The sequence below is a fragment of the Embiotoca jacksoni genome, unplaced genomic scaffold, assembly GCF_022577435.1.
Source record: "Embiotoca jacksoni isolate LCO1_2020_lvr unplaced genomic scaffold, fEmbJac1.0.p SCAF_12, whole genome shotgun sequence".
NCBI lineage: Eukaryota > Metazoa > Chordata > Actinopteri > Embiotocidae > Embiotoca > Embiotoca jacksoni.
In genome coordinates this window covers 12,941,680-12,966,232 of record NW_027185252.1, presented here as the reverse complement: position 1 = coordinate 12,966,232, position 24,553 = coordinate 12,941,680, and the positions used below count along the sequence as shown (strand labels likewise).

Sequence of the window (24,553 nt, the reverse complement as noted above, 5' to 3'; positions counted from 1 at the left end):
GAAAGGCATTTCTTAGAAAGCATATTTTTTTGTGTAGTTGCATCCCATGGGCCTGCACATTGATCCAACCCATTGTTTTGTCAAGTCAGCAGGAATAATTAGACTAGGTATAGTAACTAGTCTCAGCAGGTAGAGCACTTTTGCTCAGATATAATGCATGCATACATGCCCTGTGAGCCTCTCTGCTCCCGAGGCTGTCAATGAGCTGCATGGGTCTGAATAGGATGATGTATGATAGAGGGAAAGAAAGAAAGAAAAACGTTCCAAACAACATCTCCTCTGCCTTTAACACACAAGGACTGTTCATGGGGTGTTCGCCAACAAAAATATCCCCACCCGCACGGCTCTACTCCTCTGTTGACCCAAACAGAGTCTGAGGAATGAAATGTAGAGAAGAACGAGTGGAGGCGGGCCAGAACCAGGACGAGCTAAACTCCAGCTCACATGTCACGGACAGAAGGATCCTTTTATTGTTATCCTTAGCTACAGATATGTTCAGGATACGAGGCTGCACGGGAATATTTTATCACTTTCTGTTGCTAACCAAAGATAGGGGTCCTATCAAGCTAGTAGAAGTGACACAGAATGCATTAACATTTATGGTGCACCCTCCTCTGCTTTTGCGTCATCGCCAGAGTGCCCACTGTGTTCCTTTCTCCTTAATGCAGTTCAGCACTTTGCCCATTCGCCCCTTACTGTGTGAACTGCTGCAGAAGAAAATAATGACCACGCAAAGTCCCCTATGCATGTTTTGCATAAGGAAGTAGCTCATTTTCTAAAGGTGGAGCAGACATTACCCCAGTTTTCTCAAAAGCTTTACATTAATGAGCACACAGTCCATCAGAGCAAATGCCCATTTAACTGTCTTTAAGGGAGATTAATATCACAGAACTTTTAAATTACATCATGTGGCTCAAGAAAGTTTCAATGTGTGTGCATGTGTGTTGTGAATTTATTTGTCAAGGCAATGCTGTTGTATGAAAGCAAAATTGCAACAAACAATATGTGCCTTTTTTAGTTAATATGATTTTTTTTGTTTGTTTGCTTGTCTGACTTGTTGATGTTTTATTTAGCAGAACACCCTGCGCGTTGCTCCCTCTAGTGGCACAGCTCTCAAATTTTAATGAGCTCTCACTGAACTGTCACATGTCAGAGTTTCTGCCCTACAGAGCTGCAACAGTTTTCACCTCCCTCAGTGAAGATAATGTATTCAAACAAACTGTGTCAAGATTCATTCTAATTGACCAAGTTACAGCGTTCCAGTCAGTAGTTACAGTACACAGCACAGTTGGGGCTTTTACTTCGATTCGATTGGAGAGCTTGCAAAGCAAGTATGTCATACTTTTGGCAAACGTTGTGCTGCATGAGGACACCAATATAACACAAACAGAAAAAGACACAGGAAATAATAAGGAGCTTGAATACGAATGCTGTGTGAAATCACGGGATAAAAATGGCCCTGCTGTTGATGATAACACCCACCTTTAAATGTTTGATACCAAGGTTTTCTGGCTGCATTTACTCAGCTTAACAGATGGACTGAATAATGCATCTAAAACTGTGGGATGTGTATGAGGCTTGTTGTTTTGTGTGATTTACTGAGACTTGAATGAAATTAAAAACCCAAAATCTCATATATAGGGCCCACAATATATTATACCAAAAGTTACCTTTCAGACTGGCTAACAAAAAAAAAGAAGGAAAAAGAAAAAGTCTAAACTATTTGGAGTTTGACAGTTGAGAACCAAAAAGGTGAGTCCTACCATCATTGCACAGCGGTCCTCCAAATGTCGTCATGCTGCAGTCACAGCTGAAGCCCTCCCACTGCTGAAGACACACACCCTGGTTGGCACACGAGTCCTCTTGGCACGTAGTGCTGGGGCCTGAATATGGAGACATATAACACCCTGGTGAGAAGACTTTTATAATACAGTCTGTAGATTGACTCTTACAGTGAAATTAAATGTCACGTTGAACACACGAACAAAAGGCTTCTGCAAATAGAAGCATATACAGAACAAACATACTGTACTGGCTGTACATTGAGTCATCTCTTGTATTCTTCCTACAAATACTGTTACTAATTTCCAGATTGTAGCCAGGTGTCTGCACAAAGCCTCAATAAATGTAAACGTATTCGGTAAACAGACAAAACCGAAGCCTTACAGAGGTACAAAGACACAAAATAAAAAAGATTTTAGTTATTTAAATAAGTCAACATTTTTTAAATGGTTTATTTCAATATTTTATTTCACATTTTTACATTGAAGCACTACATAATAAAGAAAATTAAAAGGCATTAGTATGAATTAAGTTAATGTTCCAGTAAACAGTGTCTAGCGCTCATGTATATTTTTTATATTTATATAAGATGTGTTTACAAAATACAGTAATGTATTTAATGTAATTTATTTATTTATTTCTCCAAATTATTGTGTGCCCCTGACCTCCAGTGAAGATCATTTACATTCTAATCTGTCTTCAGCGACACCTGGATTAAACCTGAAATCTGATTGCAATCTGATCACACAAAATGCAATATTACACCTCGTGAAGGCGGCCATAGGAAAACAATACTTAGTTCTCAAGCAGTAGAGGTCTGAGTTACCCGTGTGCTTTTAAACCTGGTGTTTCTAGTCAAAGTGTTTAATCTTCATGCTTCATTTCCAACCTTCCATCAGCGCATCAGTCAGTCAGTCACTCTGTCAGTCTGCACCAATATAACATCGTCTGTTTGTGTGACTTTGAGTTAGTTCAGTTAATGGAGACATGTTAGTGGAATGGTAAATGTTAGTATGGAGGAATGCTATTATTACATATTTTATTTTTGAAGTTTAAGTTTATGAGATTAATTTTGTAATTTCTTTGGACATGAGCTTTTTAATTCTTAAATGCTCACCAATTTTATTTGTCAATTATTATTTATTATTATGAACATCTGGATCTATCACATGGAAACATAAAGTCTGAAAAATGGCACAAATACTAACGCAGACGTGATAACCAACATGGAACACATTTAGCTTTTTTGATAGTTTAGTCCTTATCATTAAACTGATAACTGTGCATTTATTCTTTTGTGTATTTGTTTACTCTTGTAAGATTGTAAGAGCAGTTGCTCAGCTGTTGAATACAGATAAACATTACAATCATATCCTTAAATATTTCATTTTTTTCTGAATAAAGTGTAGCCACAGAAGCTCCTGTTCAGATTTAGAGTAGCTATGGTAACTGGTTAGTAGTTTCAGCATTTGCTGTTGCCCACTCAAGGCCTGAATAATGCAAAAAGCAAAGTGCTGTACATAGTGTACTTCATGCAACATTTAAAAAAACTGTTTAATTCCTGATAACAAATGTTTCAAAAATATATTTGCACACATTTTTATTACAATTGCATCTTAATAAATTATATACAAATCATTACTTACTAAATCATGTACAACTGTATAATATGGCGAATGTCTTGCGAATGTACTGGTTTATAATTTGTGACTCAGTTATGAGTCAAATAAACAATCAGACAAAATGTGCATAATGCACCTACTTATAATGTTATGATTAATAATATAAGACGTGAGAAATTTTAAGAATTAAGACAGTGATACATTAGAAGAGTTACTATTCGTAATAGTAGGCTCACATGGCATGTAATAATTCCAATTGTCTGATTTATATATGAGATATGATGAAGAGAATATTTCAACTATAAATGTTCAAATTCATGTTAATTGCAAATAATGTATTAATTTTGCTTTAGATTTATCAAAATGTATCTGGATGAACGTATGTTACTGGTCAGTGGTGCTACTAGTTTTGCAGCATTCGTTTTAACTGTTAAATCTTGAAAGTCTGAAGCCGGCTGCTCAAAATACTTCTTACTTACAAAGTGGTAAGGGAGTTCCAGAGCACCTGATTGAACTGTTGAATAGGAGGTTATAATCACGTGACTGTTAAAAAATATATGGGTTAGTATGGGTCTACTAAACCTACTAGTGGGTTGGGAGGCTGTTATCATCCATTTATGTCATTAATTTAATGTTCAGATTGGACAAATTGCACCGACTACTAAGCGAGAAGGTTACATTTATTGTGACCTCTAGTGGTCGTAGTAATTATGACAGGAGCAAAGAAGTTGGCGTCAGGAGGAAGTTGCGGTGGCTGGAAAGATCAAACACAGGACTTCCACCCAGGAGTTCACCGTTTGTGCCCCGTGTGAAAACTGAAGTCAACATTGACTTTATTTTAAATTTGTGACATAAGTTAACTTTTTTTTTTTTTACCCGAACCACGATCTTTTACTAAACGTAGCCAAGTAGTAGTAGTAAACCGAACCGAACTGTGATCGTGTCACAATGTTAAGCACATGTTTACTATTTTTACTATGACGACTCAGGTCCGGTATGCCTGTTGCTGCTGCAGGCTGGCTGAACCTAAGAGTAGGTTTAATAGGACTCTACTCTACTTTATTTGGGACAGATGTGTGATGATAACCACGTATTTAAGTCTGTTAACTGTCAAACTGGATGTCCAATGATGATAAAAGGAATAAGGCATATGTAAAAATGATCTTACACAATGATTAATTTCATGTAAAACATAAAAATGCGTTTGAGTTAAAACCCAAATAATTTGAAAGGAAATCCATGCAGGATAAAACTTTGCTTTTCAGACTATTATAAGGCATGCAAAAGAATCCCTTACATGTACAATACGTGAACAAACAATACAAATAAGTAATGACCACACTAAAAATCAAAGTTACGGCCAATTAAAACAACATAAAATATGTGAGTACAAATCAAAACATGAGCCCCATAGACTTTGATACAAGATGACACTTGTATTTCTATGGGACTGAAGCTGATTCCATATAGCAGGTGGGTGAACAGCAAATTAGGCAGTCATCTTGTTCAGGGGACACGTGGAAATTGTGAGGGCAGAGATTGTGGAGAGGTGGAGGGCAGAGGTATTGCAGATGCAAACGGGGTTGGGAGGAACATCAGACTCCGTATCAAACAGACAAAGCTATCTACCTTGCAAGTCAGCTTTCATCAATGCAACTTTTGTCAGCAAAATAATAGGAAAGGAAAAGGCAAAGTATACCAGCTGTTAGTAAAGGCACCAAGACGTCAGAGATGGAGCAACAGAAACACAGACTGGTGAGGCAGGAGAGACAGAGGGAGGGAGGTTTGTCCTCAAAAAGAGCCAGAGGGGAAAATGATGTTGTATAATGAGGGCTGGGTTGAGCCAAACTATAACTCTCAAAATGGCATTAGCAATATATAGTAAAAATCAAGCAACGTTTATCATTAAGAGAAGTGGATATGCTTTGTTCATTATGTCCAGTTAGATTTAGAGGAAGAGAAAAACAGTTCCTGCTTTATTCAGATACTATTAACAACTACTGCATGCTATCCAGTGACTCCATCATCACAATCCAATAAATGTGCTATCATTTCCAATGAGCGCAACCATTGATTCTGTGTGGCACAAAATGAAAACAGCAAGTTTGACAGACCTGCACAGGGCACAGAATTTGATTACATTTGTAATGCTGGAACATGAAAAGATCCGAAGTTGCGTACTCAATAGACAAAGAGTGGATGAATTGTGAAATTAAACTAAGTGACTGATGCTGGAAAATAAATCAAATATTGTCTCTGGATATGGTGCACACATTAGACTGGGCAAATGATATTCATGCATGCAACAAAGGCTTCATACATAATTCAAAAGGATTGCTTCTGGCAAACTCTCAGATCCAGCAAGCATGCATAGAGCAAAACAGAATGGGGATAAAATGGGAAATAACACAGGCAGTACAAATATGGCAGAGAGAATAATCAGATTATGGCCAAGTGAAACAGAAATGATTGCCTGTGGAGGAGTGTCAGAGCTTGATGCATTCTAACAGAATACTAACAGACTTTATGGATGTTAAATTATGTGCTACAGGTTGTCAGTGTGGGTGCCTCGGTGGGTGTGCTTCACAGTGTGTGTTGTGTGTGTGGATGAGGATGGGAAGACTCAGCAGCATTGGATGGTGCTGCAATGACCCCTTAAGATAGCGTTAGTGTGAAAATTAGAAATAATCAAATAAAAGCTATAATAAAAAACATATTTTCCGTGTTTATCAGGGAAATTGTGCAATTTAACCTGATCTCTTTTTTAAGATCTATCAATAATCAATCCAATAAAACTCAAACCTGAGCTTCAGCATGTTCTAAATTCCACAGACAAAGAAAAAGGTTGACAGCAACTGATCACCAAATACAGACTTTAAGTTTCCTTTGAGGGCTAAGAGACACCTCACCTTCACATCCTCTCTCTATCTGCCCCACACAGTCCAGAGCATCTGACATCAAGTCTGGGAGCCGCCCGTTCAGATCCATTGATGCCAGACAACCTTGAAAACCCTCCTTGGCATGGACCAGTTTGGGCAGGTCCTTGTACATCTCCTTAGCGACCCCACCGATGTAAAGGTTGCCTGTAGAGAAATGACACGCATGACAAGACTGACCCCTAGTGGACATAAAACATGGTACTAAGCCTACCTTATCACCCTTATTACAAGAACGTGACAAGCTTTACAAAGTAAAGTCCAAAGCACATCATTTTAGACTGCAGTGTTATGGGCTCAAACTAAAATTCGTATACATTAATGAGAGCTGTTTCAACTATTTTATGCAAGTGAAGAAGTACAAGAGGTTAATTATTGTCAGTCTTGCTTGAGAAATCTTTCTAACTGTGCTGACTTGATTTTCTCATTTTTCTTTCATATCTGAACCAGAAATTTGTCAGAAGGTTTGTACTGTTTTATGAAATTTTTTTGACGTAAGCAATTACGAATTCTTCAAGGTAGAACACTAACTATACCACTAACCTTCCAGTTACAAAAGTGTTCATGTTGTTAACTGTTAGTTTTACTTCCATCCAAGGTTGGTCTGCTGAGCACAAAAGGTCTATTTTATGAACCAGCTGCTGCACATGCACATCGTTAGACAAGCGTTGATTTACTGCTCAAGGCTACCTTTGTGCTGGTAATGAGTGAGGGCCAGCCATTTTTTTTTTGTTCTCCCTCCACTGCTGCAGGGTTTATTCTGCTGTTGCAACCTTTCAGTCACAAACCTCTTTCTCTCACCTCCGCAGCCTCAATTTAATGAAATGTTAAAACATATATAAATTCTGGATGTATACTCACCCTTCAGGTCCAGGTTTTTGGCGCCCGTGGTTGTCTGCGTGGTAATCTTGGTGTCAATCTTGACCATGTGGAGGTTGTTGGTATCCCTGGAGATTATGACATTGTGCCAGTGGTTGTCGTTCAGGGGCTTGTTTGAGTTACCTTTGATCAAGTGGGCTCCATTCCCCAGGTCAGACACATAATGTAGGTAACTGGAAGCAGATATTTAACAATATGAGACGATGAGGGTGCAATGATTTATCAGAAGGACAGGAAAGATAGAATTGCAGATGTGATTTAAAAACAAAAACATACTGCATAATTAATCGTGTCCAAAATATTTATATCTCTTCCCAGAAACAGTAATTTCGCAACTTGTATTGGATTAAAACACAAATAAAAATAATAGCGTAAATAAGGGGAAAAGCATAATGATTGTATGAAAACTGGAGCAGAAGTTTACAAGTGTGTGTAGCTGGGGTGTGCCTGAGTTCAAATATGCATATATAACGAGTATCAGAAGAAGCAGCAGTTTGAAAAGGCAAATAATTGCCAGGTAGCAGAATTAACAAAGGACTCTGGGCTGTGCTGAACAAATCAACCTTAAATGCTTCGGTTTACGGGCAATTTAGGATTTGCATGCTCGTTTTAATTAATATGTATGACTTCAATGTTTTAGCACATTGAATACCCTAACTTCAGGCATTACTTAAAATAAAGTTATTCTATAGCTGCATTTCAGTAATAAGAAATACACCCTTGTGTAGTTGATTCCCTTTTATGTTGGGTATTTGCCGTGTCTTCATGAAGATTAAAAAGAACAGTAATAGCCGGCAGCTCTTTCAGTAAATATTCTGGCACAGAGGTGATAAGAGAAGAAAGTCCCACAGTGACGGCATAAAAAGCTGTCAAGAATTTTATTCTGTTTGGAAACTGTCATGTGGATGAAGAGCTGCATTATTAAAATCATAATCCATTGATATGGGCTCTCTTACATGAATAAACACCACCTACACTGCTATAAAACTTTACACCTGGTGGCAGGTAGGTCTGCCTGACAAATGTAATGTGTGCGTAAAGAAGAGACTGCTGTAGTTTATGTGACGCTGACAGATTTGAACAAAAACATCAGTGCTACCTACACCAAATCAAACTTCACTACACATTTCAGATATACTGTATGTCAGGGTACCATTTCCTTGTTATTTGAAAAACTCTGGGAAAAGCAATGCAAAAAAACACCCCTGCAATGACACCAGAAAGGCAGTCCAATCTACAGAAAACAGAACAACATATCCAACAGTCTGAGCCTTTTAAGGTCTGAAAAACCCAGTTAAAGCACTCGGTGTGTCAGAAAGTAAAGCAGCTGTAAGTAAATGGGAGAAAACTCAAAGTTCCTGCACTCATACTCAAGAAGAAACATCCCCTTACCCTTTGACCAGCTCCACCACAATGAAGTCGTTCCCATCCCCGCTGTTGTACAGGATGAGGCCGTCGGAGGAGGTGGTTTTGAACTGAAAGAAAAGGTGCATGGAGTAGTAGGCCTGCAGAGTCGTGAGAGTCACATAGCTGGAGCGCGACTTGAAGGTGACCGGGTCGGCAATGATGTTCTTGAAGCCAATCATGGCATTGAGCTCACAGTAATCAATGTCACCGTTTTTACAGAGGTCTATGTAGGCCATGCCATTGAAGGAGAGGCTCTGAAGGTGGCCAATGAAGTTGGACGGCACCATGGACATGAAGCGCTTCTCTGTCACAATGCCCGTCTCAATGTTATGGAACTCCAGTTGGGTGTGGTCACCCGCCATTTGACCTTTGATCAAGAGGGAGGGGGGTGGGGGGGGAGAGAGAAAGAGTCTGTCATTGGAGGTACATGACAGTTAAACGATGTTAACAACAATCCACTACAGTAATGTCAGTTATGACAGCAACAACATGACATTAAAGTAATCTGATATCATTTACAGGATAAACTGTAAAGAAATTAAAGTAGCACTGTACAAGTTTTGCTTTTAACATGTGCAAATATCAAACGGTAAATATAAAGAAATGTATACAGAACCATATCTATCTGTGGACTATCAGCCAAAGGAACTTGCTGTTTTCTAGAGGTTGTGCATTAGGCAATACACCATAGCAAAATGTTGAGAAGTACAAAATGACACAAACTATTTTTTACTTTTAACAATAAAGACAATCAAGGTCCCACAGAGTCAACCTAAATAGTATTGTTGTAAAATAAAGAGTATTATTGACTTAAATGGTTACCATCATTCCTGAATGACAACATTGATCACTGTCTACCTTATTGTTGAACTTTGTTGCTATTTTCAACTGTTTATCTTACAGGATAGACATGTTTAAAATCATCTTTTAAATTTCAAATATCAATGTCTTTTCCAAAATAGAAATGACAGCTTCAGAAATATACTCTTTCAGAAAAAAAGGCTTTCTCCTGATCAGCAAAGCAGCACTTGCCACAGTACTGTATAATACAGGATAATACACCTGATGAAGTCTTTTAGTCTGTGATACTGACTCTGTCTTACCTACAATCTGAGAGCCCAACAAATTGTATGGCTTATTTAAGTGTATATATGAGAAAAACAAGGGTGAGAAGTACCTTCCACAGGGAGAAGATCATCCACGGTCAGTTTCAAACTCTTGCCCCTCCTGAACACACGTACGGTGTGCCACTCATTATCGTTCAGATTCTGACCCGCAAATATTGTCTCTGGACCTTTGCCTGCAGGACAGTCCAAATGATGGTTAACACACACACACACACACCACACACACACACACACACACACACACACACACACACACACACACACACACACACACTCACACATACACACATAACACAGAGACTGAAAGGAAGCAGATATAAACCGAATCAGAGAGAAAAGAGATTGAGAGGAGGACAGTGTGAATGAGTAACATAGTTGGACAGAGGCAGAAAACATTAAGGTAAAAGAGTTAATGGTCCATAAGAAACACATCATTCTGATTTGCGTTTGCAGCACTGGACGCACCATTAGATAGGGCATCAAATTCTTATATTTTCCTTGAACCAAGAGGAGGGAGGCAATAATCAGGATGTTTTATTATTATAACCAACAATATACACACTAACTGTTTTTTCTGTGTGAGGATAACGCCTGTAATTTTAGTTAACCATTGAAACAAAAGCAAATTAAACTTTTCAGCAGAACTGATCTCTTTTTTTAGTGAGATTTTTTTTTTGTTCCTATCATGCCACTTGGTGGCAGCAGATAACTACCAAAAGGCTATGAATGAGCACGGCACTTAAAAACTGAGCATCACTCTCCATCTTGTTTACCTTCGACTGAGCAACCCAGTATTTGATTCTCTCATGTCCACCACATGACATGAAATAGTGATCCAGAATGAAATACTGGCGTAATGGAAGCAGCGAGCTCGATGGTGGAGAACAATACCTTTTAAAGCAAAACAAACAGGCGACTGTCCCTGAAAATTCACACAATAAAGAGGAAATGCAGAATGTGATTTTTATCAGCAACCTTGAAAATGCATTAGTGCTTTGGAAAAAAACAAGCAAGTAGCCAAAACTGTACAAATGCTCTTGATAAGTCTGATGCACTTTTATTAAATCTATAAATAACACCAAATTACCTTTCAATTGAATAACATTTAACTGATAACAATATTTTAATCATTCCTTCACTGAATCTTGAAACCAGTATGTTAATGCTGCATGAAGTGTGTCATTGCTAGCAGGCAGTAATGGAGATGTCACAGAATCACTGTGCCAAAAACCTCAAGGAGAGATTCAGAATCACTGATAAAACACATAAATTGTAGCAAATCTGTGATCTCAGGAGCAGAAAGAAAAAAAATCTCTCCAGGATACATTTCTACACGAAGAAATTCAACATTGGTCCAAGTGGGGCAACACATTATTTTTTCATACAGCCTCCATCTTAGAGCATCTTTGAATTTCTGTATAGCTCTAATGTTCCCTGCTGGGCACACGTAACCAAACAGGCCAACGAGGACGTGCCACTGTGACAGTATTAAAATCCCCAGGCTCCAGATACCTTGCCCAATGTGGGGAGCATTTCAGATGGGTGCCAGGTTCATTCGTCTGAACTCGTTTATGGCTATTTATTTCCTGCTTTTCTGCAATCTTCAAAGCTCCGGTGCAATGCGTATGCAAATCTGAGACTGCCAAAGTACTGGGACACACTCAATCTCAGAGGCACAGTTCTGCTTTGTAAGCACTAAACACCGGGGCAGGATTGAAACCAGACGACTGGCGAGGGATTAAGGAGGAGAGATATAAAATAATGGGATGGGGTTGGACTTGAAAGCGTGCTTGATCTTTGCCTTCCATCATTCTGTCCTTGTTGCTCTCCAAGGAGGAAAGAAAGGGAAGGGGAAGAGAGGTCAATCACATCAAGGAGTGCATTCTTGCACAGCATTCACTACTGTAGGACCTGGTTTTGTGCTGGTAGTGCAGTCTGTGGTCCAAACCACCAGCTGCTGGCCAGACATTAAGGGGGCTTTGGTCCCATTGTCTGTTGTGTCCAGCCCTCTCTGGAGCCCTCACTGATGTTGATCTATCTGCACTGATGGCCCTACAGTGATCTCTTCCTGCCTCGCTGAATTCGGGCCCAGGGGAACAGTGGTGGAAGTGCGGCACAGAGCAGCATGAGAAGATGTGATTATCCTGTCAATCAGTTCTGGCTGGCTAGATGACGGGTCAGATACTGATGCTGCCTGTCGCGACACTGTGACTCACACAGGTGGAAGGAGGAAGAACTCACTGACCAAGCAGCAGGACACTACGCTGGATTACCGTCAACACAGACATCAGAGCCAGGGCAAAGTGGCAAGGAAAGCTTCAGCAAGCTATAGTGCGAGACGACCTGCTAGTCCAACCTTGCGGACAGAAAAACTACAGTGAAACGGTTTGAGCTAACAGAGGTTACATAAATGACAATGACAATTAATACTAATCTGCTGTTTCTGGCCATTTGCATTTATGTTTATTTACTATTTACACTGAGACTACTCAATATCAAACACAGTGAAAGGTTACTGAGATTACAGTTTTTAGTAATAACTGTATAATCCTGTAATGTTACTATCTGCTTGCATGACAGGGAAGTCACTGAGTATGCTCTACTTTTATTCTCAAATTTCAAATTACTAATGTTTGTTACAAGGACCACTGATCATACATGTTAGCCTTTGTTTGAAACCAAATCATTGCAACCATAAAAAAAAACATCACCATACTTGCTACTTCATTTAAAGATGTCAGAGTTTTTCTTCTCAGCGGATGCTCGGTTTACACTAGTGTACATGCAGAAATATAATAAGGCTTATGGTAAGTATTTTTGCTGAGGGAAAAGTATTTCATGTTTTTGCTTTTTATTTGTTATATAAATATAGATATGTAAAAATAAAATCCATTTAGTTTGAGACTTGAGGAGTAACGGCGTTGCAGGATCTAAATAAAACATTAAGAACTCTGTGGAGCAACTTATTTAAAAATAATAATAAGACCTCAAATTCAGCCTCCTGCCACAATCCAGCCATTTTTGTAGTCTCCTACTAGATCACACTTTATGCCATCATGAGGGGGGATATTAATTTTGATCTTAAGACTCGCTCATCTATATTATTTTTGTTCCAGATTAAGAAAGCCTCTTTTACTTTACCTTTCCTTGCAGAAAGCAGAGTACCATTAATCTGTATTACACCGCAGGCAGACTGAAAGCTATATTCTGATTGGTTAGAAGGTGTTCAGTGGTTTTAATGAGGCAGGTGGATTATTGTTCTGTGTGTATACACAGGCAAGATTTATACTATTTAGCAGTGTACGCTGTAACATAATCAATGTTGAAGACCATGAATTTAGTAGTCCTCAAAAATGTGATTAAATGGCATTCCACTGTGTAGTGCAATAACAAATATACAGCGGAAATATAGTTAAATGTATATATTTTTTGTAATATTAACAATAAATTAAAGTAATAATGGCAAATAAAACCAAGTCTTTTGGCTAATAAACCTGGCCCTCACCCCCTGTGTACCCTTCCCTTAAATGCCTCTCTGATCTATCATTCCTGACGTGCACAGATGTGTAACATCCATGTAGAAGAATCTCCTCCAGCTCTTTCACACTAAATAAGTCAAAAACAAAAGATTGATGTGTGGGTAAGATCAATTACAAGAGAAAAAAAAAACAGCTTGAGATGCCGCTCAAGAAGGTCATGAATAGAATAATCACATTAAGTTGCCCTCATCACCGCACCCTGCCTAAGCTGTAAATTGTGATCATCCTGCAGTTCAAGGTAATGAATAATAGAAGACCAGAAACGCAGACAAAAAAAAAGATGATCTGTCACAAGGTATTTTTAGTTCATATTTTCAGTTTGTTGTCACTCAGTGCCTGTTAACAGTGTTTAAGTTGAAGTGGCAGTGTTTTCTTCAGACAGCTCTGGGCAGCCCCAGGGAGCCTGGGTCCCTAATTGACAGTGATGTGTTCTTTGAGTCGGTGCTGAAATTCTTCATCCACAGAGCTGACCGGAGCTGCAGCGCCTGACAAGTCGCATTAATTAACACAGAAAAAAATAGAGGACAAAAATAACAACCTAGGAGAAAAAAAGAAGAATTAAAACGCTAACTCTTCATAAATGGAAATGCACTGGCTTAACACAGTTCTTTCCAAGAACTTCAATTAAACATTTTCTTGTGACACAATTAGGTCTGGATCTATTCAAGGAAGACCTGCTGTTTCCTGCCTCATTCTCTATTTTCCTTAAACATTAGCTTTCTTTTTATCGTAATATTAGATGTTGACAGCATAAAAATATTTCTCTGCAAACATATTAGTGGAAGACATCTGCAGCATATGCCAATATTTATAAAACTTTAGCTAATTCTGCAAATATGGCACATTTAAAACTATTGTTTTTTTATGGAGAAACAAGGAGCTATGTTAGGAAAATGCCCACATAACTTGGATAAAACATGTTGGCAGTAAAGAGACCACTATTTGATGCTTGAGACGAAAGAAACTACCTACTGTAGATCTTTTTACTAGCCCTTAACAGTTCCACACTAAATAGGGCTGTCCCGCCCCCGTCTACTTCAGCAAGATGATGTACACAACAAGGCAGATCTGGAGAATATTTGCAGAGTGAACAACCACATAAATAAAGTGATCAAAATAGCTAATATTAGTATAACAGCCAGGGATGATGTTGCCTTCACACTATCCTCACACCAAGAATGACCTTTTAAAAGCAGCCGAAAGGGGAAACTTGAGCTTAGAGCTTTTTATTTGCATACACAAACAAGGGATGCAATCCAAGATGCATGAACAACGCTGTTTAGCATTTAGAAAGGTGTTAAGAAGGGCTAGCTCTCGGCAACATGTCTAGAGGTCACATCATGTGATTCTGTGTGGAGGCGTTTTTGTTGTGTAAGTCTCCACTTCTCATCCAGCGGTGACCTTCAACTACTGTAACACTTCACACACAAAGAGATCCAACACTTGCGCTTTCAGAGAACAGTCTGTCCTCGTATGCAGTATGTGACACAGTCTGGCCCGCTATCATAGAGCTTAAACTGTCTAATTTCTGTTGGTATTTACTGATACTGAGAGTGTCTGTCACTTCAGGATCATTAAACAGGAAAAGGGCTCATGTATTAGGACTCCAGAGAAGTGATTATTAATTCATCACTGTTCCTGAATAATAAATGTCAAGGATATTTACCTCCCAAAATATTGCAATGTAACCTCTTTGTTCAAACACACACACACATACACATACACAAACACACGCGCACGCACACACACACACACACACACACACACACACACACACACACACACACACACACACACACACACACACACATTCAGCAAACAAACAGCTCCACTCTCTCTCCCTCACTCTTCATCCCTTTCTTTCTGCTCGGTGAGGCAGGTTAATGAGAATAATAAAAATCACACTCTGTATTTCCTCTGTGCTTTGAATGGCCTCATCAATTTAGAACCGGCGTGAAATACTGGAAGAAGAAAAGAAAAGAAACAAAACAAAACAAAACAAAACAAAACAAAATAAAGCAGAGGAGAGACAGAGAAATCATGCATGTCTAAAATACCTGCGCTTCCATAGCATGTGTTTTATTTCAGCTTGAATTCATGAGTAAAAAGGTTCATTAATTAGAAACACCTCAGTGTGTCGTATCACACCTGACTGCCATATTTGGGTTCATCATTAATTCAAGCCTCCCTCCATTTCCTCCCCTCTGCTCAGGACTCTCCTGGACACCACCAAGAATTTATTATGTTCCCATAGCTCGTGGAATTTGGTATGACATGTGACGTCAATGTCAATGCAAGGGGCAAGTCAGATATATGTCAGTGCATTAATTAAATTCCCGCTGCCATAGCTTTAGGATATTTTAATGTCAGGGTCATATAACGTAAGAAAATCAAAGGCAAACGTGGCTATAAAACAAAACTTCTCGGGACAAAAGGACAGTAAGAGTTAGAGAAGGAGACGAAGAAGAAGAAGAAAGGTGAACAGTAACTTACTGGAGGTACAGTTAATCCTGATACAATCTAGACGGGGAAGAATAGATGAGAGATAAATTCATCTTTCAACGTTACAGCTGCAGACATCATTAAAGCATACAGTCCACCCCTCTGGGGACACACACATGGACACTGTCCGTCCTCTGATGCTCTCACCCGTGGCTCCGAGCTGCAGCGAGCTGGTAAAAGCACTGCAGTGTAGTCGTGCCAGAGGAGCACAGTTTACTGGAGTACATGTTACAGCAGTGTAGAACAGAGAGGCACAAGAGCTGAGGTTTAGTAACAGGACATGGTTTGCATTGCTTTGTTTTCATCATGGGGCCAATTGTTTTACATGCAGCTGGAAGATGTCTGTTTTTAGGATCATATCTTCTTTTTGAGAGCATCAGATTTTGGTCAGGGTCAGACAGGGCCAACTGGAAGGTATTCAAACTCTCCTCCCCTCTATTTCCCTTTTTCTAACTATATATCTATTCTGTCTGCCTGTGCAAGAGGACTTCAACATATTGTCATGGTGTTTTTTCCACCTTGTCACATTCACTCAATTATGTTACAACTTTACTAAAAATCCATGATGTACAATACAAACATTTTGTAGTTTTTCTACTACAGTAGCATTGGTGAGAACATATCAATTACATTTAATTAAATACTGTACTTACTTACTGAGCACAATTTGACATACTTTTTGATGTACTTTGATTGTGTATTTTATGTTTCTCTATTCGTCTGCGCCCCTCCTTCCCCCCTACTAAATATTATAATTTTTAACATCTACTACATCAGCTTATAAAACATGATGCATTGTTATAGATTTCACTTCCCACTACCAAATAAAATCTAGGTCAAATTAGCTCCACCTCAGACAGCATCATAAAGCTGCATGCGATTGCGTCAGTGATAATAATCACATAATAAAACATATGTTATAATTTAACACACAGCATTAACACCCTCTCTGCAAAAAAGTACTTTTATTATTTAACTTTAGTGTTTTAATTTGTATATATTTTGCATAAAATACCAATGTACTCTTACTTAAGTAAAGGATGAGAATACTTGTGTCACCACAGCTCAATAATATACAATATAAAGTAGGTGAATTAATTCCTACCCAGACTAGGTGTGACAATCAAAATGCTATTACAGGGTAATACAACCCATAATCAAATATAGATCATGTGGTGGGATAAAACATGGTTATTTTAGTCAAGTACATTTTGCTGATACTATTTTGATTGATTTTAAATTAAGACTAATTTACCTGCAGGATTTGTACTAGGAATATTGTAAATTGTGGTATTGCTATTTTCACGTAAAGCATCTGAGTACTTCTTCAGTCGCTGAAGTATAGTAAATGCAGCACTATAGTTATTTCCTCTCCTGGTAACAAGTAATGATTGTTTTGATTCTACTACAGTATATCCATCCAACCCTGTACCATCTCTGTATTTAACTTTACCGCTCTGTTTCCTAAGGCTGAGCTTGTGTCGTGCTCTGAGAAAGGTGACCCAGATCAAACTCCCTCCCCTCCTTCCCGTTTGGCCCTGCTTGTCATGTGTTGTCAACCACAGCAGAAAAGTGGTCGCAAACAGCCAGAGACCAACACGAGCCTACCCTTACAGGGAATGCTCTGCTTTCTGAAGGAGGGACAAGGAAGACAGGCTTCAAGGACTAATGGTCGCAGACATAAAAAAAAATAAAAAAAACCTCTAAAATGTGTCAAAGATAATTCAAAAGAAAACAAAACGCCATAGCCTGTTGTTTTCATCAAAGGGCATCTTGGTGTAGCTGCAATAATATGACTTGTCAGCCCTGTCACTGTGTGGCGCTGTTGTCTCCCATGGTGAGACACATGCTTCCTTGTGGTTGACAGCAGACACAGACTGTCTACTTTGCATGCACCGCTAAACGGCTCCGCTTAGGGAGCCCATTTCTGTTTAGCCAGTGGAAAAGAGGAATAGATGGCTATCATTTGCGTGGCACTGCTCTGTTTGAGAGATATCAAACTTTTCAGAGGCATCACTGGATTATTTGCCGAGCAAAGAAGCTCACGTCCACACAATAATGTCTGTGTCTTTCATTTCGTCCTCAATCTTCTGTTTTTGCTGTAGGCAGGGGCATGTCTTCCCCTGTGCTCGTTTAGGACATAGTCGCTAATTTATGTGCAATCATGCATTCCTCCTACAATGATTAAAGTGCATAGGTGAATAAAATGATTAAAAAACATGTGTGCAGGGTGTTGACTGGCCACAACTGCACGATATTAGGTAACCACTCGCTGAGAAGAGCTGCAATATCATAAACACACTTCAACTTAAGAAGAATTATAAGCTTCCTTGTATGAGTGATAACAGGTTGTATTGGTAAGGAAGCAGCAGCGGGGAAGAATGCAGCAGTGTGTGCGCTGCAGGGACAATTCCCTTTTGAGCAATACACATCCATAGCTGTTGATCTGAGTTAGCTGATGGAGTGGGCAGCGAGCATTCCCTGCTGGGCATCGGTAGCTGTGTGCTCAACTGGCAGTGAGCAAAGAGCCGCAGACTCTTGCCATTGAAAGTCTGTACACCATCTCCTTCTATTCAAAATATGCACAAGAAAAAAATAATAATTGGTGTCTGTGTGTGTGAGTGTAATATTGTATATGTCTATGTGCATTTGAAAGTGTTATCAAGCTTAATTTGACTTTGCTGCTGCGGTCTGTGTGCATCCGAGGCGTTACCTAAATTGACAGTCAGACGGACGCGGCCGCTCTCCAACTCGAGACGCAGGGTGTCAGCAGAGTCCCGGGATGTAGTGGCTATTAGGATGCCATAGGCTCGCTGGGAGCGGAATCGCATAGACACGTCCTCAGCCTCTGTGTGCATCACCACTGGTAGCTGGACCTTCATAAACTTACTGCCATCGTAGCTGAGGACGGTCGCCTCTGTAGAAAGAATCAGGAAGAAAACAAGATGAATGACTGTCAAAATGGACTGCAGCACTTTTATGGTAAACCAATGACCAGGGCTGTCAACTCATCTTAAAATGATGCCCTGTTTGAAATGATGCTGTGACTTTCAATCTTGATGAAAGAAATGTATTGGATGCAGACATCTCACCCAGTCATAGAGGCATAACTGAATCGTGAGGCTCAGAAACACAGGGACAAATACAGTCTTCCAGGAGTGTCTCCGTTTCTCAGCCGGTCCTGTGCATGTTCTGTTTTTTTTTAATGGAAGGCTACTGAATCACAGCCAGCAAACACCTCGAGCTGTTCTGACTGCTGATGAATCCTACAGTTAGGCAACTGGAATTACACATACAATGCAATAAGCAGTGGCTCAATTCAAAAACTCACTGAGTAAGAGACTGCTAAATGGCATGTACCCATTAAGTCACCCAAAAACACTGTGTAAAGACTTGTCACAGGTCTGGTATTACATTACACTGTGTACTACAGCTGACAATAACCCAAACTCCCTCCAAAGTTTGAGTTCTGTCTTTTCTGTGCCAATTTAGTTGGTGGACTCCATCAGTGAAAACATAAAGCAGGGTGGCAAGTACATGCTAGGACAGTTAGAAAGCAAAAAACACATCATGATCAACCTTGACAAATCTTAGGAGGATAACTCCATTAATTCAAACTCAAAAAGTTAAAGCAACATTTGGCGACTGTTTTACCTTGAAAGAAATTCAATTTTAATGGTACACTGACTTGTAACAGGAAGAAAGGAACCTCTTTTTGTGCCCCAAATGCCTGTAATTGATACCATCATGTGTGGAAAGTTTGGAATGCTGTACACCAATATGTGGCACACGCAAACAACTACTGTGTTGGTTGCTGTCAAGTTATGTTGGCTAGGTTGAAACGCAAGTTCGCATCACTTTGTGTCAGTGAAGTTTTTCAAGGTTATTTTAGCTGACCAGCTGTTCTTTGTCCCTTAGCATCCCATGTATTCTGACTTGACATGAGTGTACAGTGTGGTTGCTGGTTTATATTGAAATTATTATTCAATTTTGTATGTGCTTCGCCCTCTAATGGGCAGTGTACATAATCATGGAACTGGAGTTACATCCAATAACTACTACTTTTTGTATTTTGATGATTACTTGTTGCCAGAGGCTGCTGATGCAGCTGCTCAGCATACATCACAAAGTCTTGCTTTAATGTTCCCCTAAAGAACAAGTGGCAGCATTGCATCCACAATTTTCGTATCTGCAATACTATAGTGGCAAACTACTAAAGGACAAATTGATATTGACTGAGGAAAAAAAATACAAACAGTGACAGAATCGTAATAGTCTGTGGACCTTGAATATTGAGCTTGTGCTCAGGGTGACTGCATTTACTCAAAGTATTAAGCACCCGTCTGGAGAAATGCTGGCAAGATTGTTTAACGCTGGCAGGAGGTTGTAACAACATTTCCGGTAGTGTAACTAAACCATAACCCAATAGCAAAGCCATTACTGCGGCTGCAGTGCTGAAACAGATAGAAGGCGAGTTGGAGGGATGGGAGATGGAGAGTGGTGTGGGTGATAGGGCACCAATGTACACACAACCACCTCATCACCACTTCCTCGTCACACAGAGCCAATGTCACATTCATCCCCTGGGATGATTCCGTCACATTCCTCACCCAAATCCAATTTCTCCACGCCCTCATGGGGTATGCTGCAGATGACAGGGGCGTGTGACAAACGAGTTCTCACTGCTAAACTGTCTGCTTCCTGCCAGGCAGCAAAAGCAAAGAGCTGCATTTGGAAACTGTTAGCAGATGCCAGGAAAAATGGAGCAACTGTTCAAGCTCCTAATACTTGAAAAATATTTACCGCTATAATATTAGCCAGCGCCAACACCAAATGAGAGCTGGGATTTGACGTATTCTCTGAGTAACTGTGCTTCATACTGTACACAAACAAACAGTTGCTGTCTGTTGTTGAGGTTTATGTTTCCGCTGGTAAAATGGGATGTGAAAATGATCACTGCCAAACAATGAGTGACAGGTCTGAGTGCTGCCCTGTGCAGAACTCCTGCTCAAGCATTAATACCTTTTATAGTGCCTCAGTCTGAAACAATATCCTTTAAACATGCACAAAAAATGCTAAAGCTAAAAATGGAAACAAAACATAGAAGAAAAATCAAGCGCACACACTCATGATGCTGAACATGTCTTCTTTGAAATGGTAAAGCATTGCGTCAGTTTGCTAATTGCCGGGTGTATAAAAGTAGGCATACTTTAAGATGAGAGAAGTAATGATAATATGTACCCTCTGAAAGATCTCAGAAATAAAGAACATTCATATAAATTATCTTTTTTTCTTAATCCTGAAAGGATAAAATCAGTCTCCACTGGAGTAAATATTGCATTTCATCCAAGATGTCACCTCTGCTGAGATTCATATAAGAGATTGTCTAAATTGCCATAAATAAGAAAGCTCCTGAATATAGATGTGAAGATATGGAGAATGACATGTGAGGGAATCATTACCTAATGCAAAGTGAGCACCTGTCAAAAATCCAATCCTGGGAGCCAAGACATTTTTAATGGCATTCCCATGTTTAATATCAAAATAAATTGAGAGGACCGAAGCTGGAGCTTCTGTCTGTGCCAACCTGCCAGGAGGCTGTCAGAAGGGGAGATGGAGTATACCAAACTATACCAAGCATTAATTTTCTGTTTTGTAAAACACAATGCCACGTTGTTTTCTGGTTTTCATAAGAAAAAACAAAGCGATTTGAGGTGGTGTTGGACACTTACAGAGAAGTAACAAATAATGCTGTGCTACTAATAAGGAGGGTAATGACAGACAGGCACATGGTTCTTCCTCCATTTCCCCCCCAAGGAGAACAGGCTCTGCAGGAAGGGAGAGCTGTCAGCTGCATGATACAGGATTGTGATGTCCCACAGTATCAGGGCACCAGGCTCAACCCAATTCAAAATTTGCCAGAAAACAACTGCCAAAGGCTTTTGGAAAATGTATGTTCAACATCCATAATAAACAGGAAGAAATGGCTTGGAGATGTCATAAATAATTCAAGGAGCTCGTGTCTTCTTCACCGCAGCCTTCTCTGAGACTCTTAGTGTACACAATCCAAGAAATAGACGCAATGGCTATTAAAAGTATGAAAACAACCTGCCAGCTGAGTGGATTTCTGGAGACATGGAGACTATTTTCTCTCGGTACGGAAAGAGGCAGCAGCATCAACTTCACATCTGCTGCTCTGTGACCAAATGGCAACTTTATTAGAGCTACGAAATGAGAGCAAAGACAGAAAATAGATCAGATCAGAGTGGTGGAATATGTAACTTCAGCTAGTGCTGTCAGGAATGCACACGGAAGCCAAGAGCGTAAAGATTCAGTCTGCAAGAACTAGGTTTTTCAATTATTACTTAGTTTAATGATTTACAAGTTATTATTCAATCTTTGGTGTTTGTTGTGCTCTCAGCATCTTTCAGCAGGACTTATTACGAAAAACCAGACCTTATCTACAGCTTAAATATAGACCTTGATGTGGGACTAATTGAATGTTTCCTGTAGGTTTGCACACTTGAACAAATGTAATTGTTTATTTAACTCCAGAGCCAAACCTCCATACCACAACATGTGCTTATATCCCCAGAAAACTCAACCCCCCCAGCGCTCTTACGGTCACATTTTCCATGTTTTTCAACCAATTTTCTACGCATCTGTGTGCATCGCTCAGGGGCATGGGACAACCAGTTCTCTCTAATTTGTGACTATATTCAAGTGTGGTGAATGGTGACTAACACAGTGTGCTGTCAAAGGGCATGGCTAAAATGTGTTTTAATGCTATAAACTCAGCCATATTCCCCTTTAAGGGCATTTCACAATTATGCAATAACGTTCTGCACCTCTTGGCTTTCGCTTCGGACCAATGGCAAATGGCTTTATGCTCTGAAAAGCAATAAATGTGGCCAAGTACCAGTTTTTCTATAGTTAACATTCATTTGCATGATAATTGTATGTATTCTATTGCAGTGTTTTAAAGCAAGACATTCAACAGGTGTAGATACTGTCAATAATATGTTGCAATATTATGCACTCAGGGCTCCACTTCATGCTGCATTCCTTAGGAGTGACCTGAAGTGTTAGCCTACTATATTTAAAACAAAAATAAAGATTTCCAACTAGCAATATGACTGAGATCTTAAAAGCACTGTACAACACCTCTGCTTACATGTGCATATATCAGCAAGTTGTATGTCTGACACGTGGTGCAGAGTGAGCATACTTGTGCATCGATCTGTATATTGATCTTCAGCGTCTATCCATATTCATCGCAGGTATGTGTAAGTATACGCTCATCCGCAGCCCCCTGTCCATGTCACATGATGCAGATGCTGTCAGTGTTGGAATCCAACATGTCATGTCTCATTAGGGGAATATTCATGTGCTGCAACGCACCTACTACACCATCTGGGAGGCTCCTTTAGCCTCGCACAGCAAGACTAATATTTGGGCTAATTAGCAACTGGAGGAACAATGAAGGGGAAGACATTTGGGATGCAAGGGGGAAAATTGCTTTGTCTGCTTAATTAAAATGTCTCAAAATAGGGCGAATAGCTCCACGGTTCTCTTCCAAAGCTCCACCTCTTGTTCCTTCCACTCGTTGTCGTCCTCCTCCTCCTCCTCCTCCTCTGCCATATGCAGTAGCTGTATTTTGCCACCGGGTGGTACACCATGCATGGATAAGTGAGAGCTGGGGTAATTCTTTTGACAGCTTCTAGGCCTGCTGGTGCCTGCTTCATCCTACCAGTGCAAAGGCAATCTGGAGCCATCAAAACAGCTGGCTGCACGCCAGGGCTCGTCCTCCGTACCACTGCTCCCACTCACACTCACGCTAATGCCAGTCTCATACACAAGAGCAGGGATCGCCAGTAAACAAGAGAGTTGGACAGACAAGCCGAGACACCAGAAGATGCTCGAGTGTTTGGAGAGAGGACGGGGGTCAGAGTGGCGGAAATCTTCATGTGAAGCTGTTTCAAACGCAGAACTGCAATTCTTCTGCTTTTGTTTCCAGATGGAAGTCAGAGTGGATTAGATCTTTTTGAATCCAAGAACGCTCTCTGGATAAGTAATTATCTTCCTGAGCAGAAACGATCTGTATCTCTTGCCCACTCCACCTCCCTCATGTACTATGCCCTAATTCCTGTCAACTCATTAGCTAGAATGGTAGTGCACATGTGGAAAATTAGAGCAGCGTAGAGGCAAGCCTGACTGACACATCGATCAAGATGGAAATTTACTTTCTTTCTAACACGCGTTGTTGTTGTTTTTTTAATTTATTCTTTCAAATTAAACATACATTTCCTGCCCTGGCATTAACTACATGACTTTATTAGACTTTCCACATGTCATGAGACATCCATGACTTAATAAACTGCGTTCAGAACAGCAGATATCCTCGTAGTATCCACGGCTTTTCATATCATTTGTTCACATTTGACTCAGCAGATTTCTATCAGATTAGTCGTATCACTAACATCTCAGCCACACAGATTCCACATCTCAATCACAGGATATTGAGGCTTTCTATAGTGTGAATAACTTGATCATAGAATAGCAACCCATGTAGAGCTGACGCATGTAACTGTGTGGGATGTGATATTTTCACAGCGGAGTTTTTTCAGAGCAGAAAACCTGCTCCTGCGGTTGTTCCTGTGCAGATATATCATGCTGTGATAACGCTGTCACATGCTTGGGCTCTTTTTGACATTTGCCTTGATTATGCATATGTTAACTGTTTTCACTCATAATGGCTC

At 39.8% G+C, this 24,553-nt stretch overlaps 1 protein-coding gene across 23 annotated transcripts in view; it reads right to left on the bottom strand.

Moving 5' to 3' along the window:
* Positions 1-24,553, bottom strand: part of LOC138195467 (neurexin-1a) — a 245,336-nt gene that overhangs the window by 117,759 nt on the left and 103,024 nt on the right. For 16 of the 23 annotated variants that reach the window (XM_069144917.1, XM_069144919.1, XM_069144903.1 and 13 more), the window contains 7 exons: positions 18,508-18,711; positions 15,786-15,812; positions 9,804-9,926; positions 8,612-8,993; positions 7,202-7,392; positions 6,314-6,487; positions 1,764-1,883 (listed from right to left, as the gene is read on the bottom strand). In XM_069144917.1, coding sequence (XP_069001018.1) covers positions 1,764-1,883; positions 6,314-6,487; positions 7,202-7,392; positions 8,612-8,993; positions 9,804-9,926; positions 15,786-15,812; positions 18,508-18,711 — 1,221 coding nt within the window. The remainder of the gene's footprint in view (positions 1-1,763; positions 1,884-6,313; positions 6,488-7,201; positions 7,393-8,611; positions 8,994-9,803; positions 9,927-15,785; positions 15,813-18,507; positions 18,712-24,553) is intronic. The other 7 variants (XM_069144920.1, XM_069144931.1, XM_069144909.1 and 4 more) reach the window with 1 other exon arrangement.